Source organism: Gopherus evgoodei, chromosome 21 (assembly GCF_007399415.2).
Source record: "Gopherus evgoodei ecotype Sinaloan lineage chromosome 21, rGopEvg1_v1.p, whole genome shotgun sequence".
Classification (NCBI taxonomy): Eukaryota; Metazoa; Chordata; order Testudines; family Testudinidae; genus Gopherus; species Gopherus evgoodei.
In genome coordinates this window covers 7,647,802-7,649,374 of record NC_044342.1, presented here as the reverse complement: position 1 = coordinate 7,649,374, position 1,573 = coordinate 7,647,802, and the positions used below count along the sequence as shown (strand labels likewise).

General features: G+C 42.6%; 1 protein-coding gene across 1 annotated transcript; it reads right to left on the bottom strand.

Annotated features, from left to right (window-relative positions):
• Nucleotides 1-275: 275 nt before the first annotated feature.
• Nucleotides 276-1,241, bottom strand: LOC115637878 (olfactory receptor 1020-like). Its single transcript, XM_030539477.1, has one exon. It carries the CDS (start codon nucleotides 1,239-1,241, stop codon nucleotides 276-278), a length of 966 nt encoding a protein of 321 aa, XP_030395337.1.
• Nucleotides 1,242-1,573: the final 332 nt, after the last annotated feature.

Here is a 1,573-nt window from a genome sequence, read left to right as displayed (position 1 = left end):
CCCAACCAGACTATTTAAAACATAGGGATTAATTCTCATTTAACAAAGCCCATCTGATGTCTTGTGATCACCATGGACCAGCCAATCAGCTGGTTTAACCAGCAAGACTCTATTGTCTTCTGTGGAGATCTGGTGAGAATTTGGTCCAATGAATTTACTGAGAGCTTTTCTAAGGGCCTCTTTGACCTCTTTGTTTCTCAGGCTGTAGATAAGGGGGTTGGCCAGAGTTAGAGGTGTTCTAAATAGTGCCTCCTGGCTAATAAATCAAGACTGATTTATTCCAAAGCATTAAAACATGTGAATGCAAGGTACTTAGAGCAAACTTTTCTCAGGGCCTCCTTGACCGCTCTGTTTCTCAGGCTGTAGATGAGGGGGTTGGCCAGGGGAGTCAGGACAGTGTAGAATACGGAAAACACTTTATTAAGCTCTCTCAGTGTACTGTTTTTTGGCATCACATAAACTATAATTACAGTGCCATAAAAAATTGTGACCATGGCGAGGTGAGAGGAGCAGGTGGAAAAGGCCTTTTGCCTTCCGCTCATGGAAGGAATCCTCAGAATGGTGACCATGATGCAAACATAGGATGTCATGGTTAACAGAAATGGGATCAGGGTTTCCATGGCAGAAAGAATCAGTGTCACCAGGTTGGTCAGGCTGATGTCACTGCAGGAGAGTTTAATCATTGGGGTGAAATCGCAAAAGAAATGGTCAATTTCATTTGGGCCACAGAAAGTTAATTTTGACACCAAAAATGTCATTATTGTACTGCCCAGAAATCCACTGATCCAAGACCCAGACGCGAGCCAGAGGCAGTTCCTACCATTCATGCAGATGGCATATTGCAGTGGTTTGCATATTGCGAGATACCGATCATAAGACATCGCTGCTAGCAGGTAACATTCTGTAGCTGCCAGGAAACCAAAAAAATGAAGTTGTGTGATGCAGCCGCTAACAGAAATGGTTCTGTTCCCAGTCAGGAGACTGGCCAGCATCCTGGGAAGGATTGTGGAACTGTAACAGGTCTCCAGGCAGGACAAATTCCACAGGAAGAAGTACATGGGAGTATGAAGGCGTCGATTAGCCATAACTAGGGCAATGATGAGAATGTTCCCAGCCACGGTCACAATGTAGATTGCTAGGAACAGCAAGAAGAGAAAAACTTGCACTTCAGGGATATTCCCCAATCCCAGGAGGATGAATTCTCTGATCAATGTCTGATTTCCCCACTTTCTTTCCTCCATTCAATGCAGCTACCTCAATAAAGAAAAGTAATAACAATATACAAGTATAACAGAATAACTAGAATCACTATTCAGCCAATTCACCTTAAAATGGCCAAGAAGTAAACTCAGTCCCCCACCCCAGTCTTCCACGACTAAGTTAATGATCATTTTAAAACGTTGTAAGAAAACAGGAATGTAACAATTTCCACACCACATCAGACGATAGTTTCTTATTGTCTTGTATGTTGTCTCTATCAGTAGCCAGAAGCCGATTCTATAGATGAGCACGTAAAAGAAGCAATGAGAGGCAAAAAGACATCCTTTAAAAAGTGGAAGTTAAATCTTAAGTG

Coding starts and splice junctions, on each gene's coding strand:
- LOC115637878 (XM_030539477.1), bottom strand. CDS start 1,241: ATGGAGGAAAGAAAGTGGGGAAATCAGACATTGATCAGAGAATTCATC.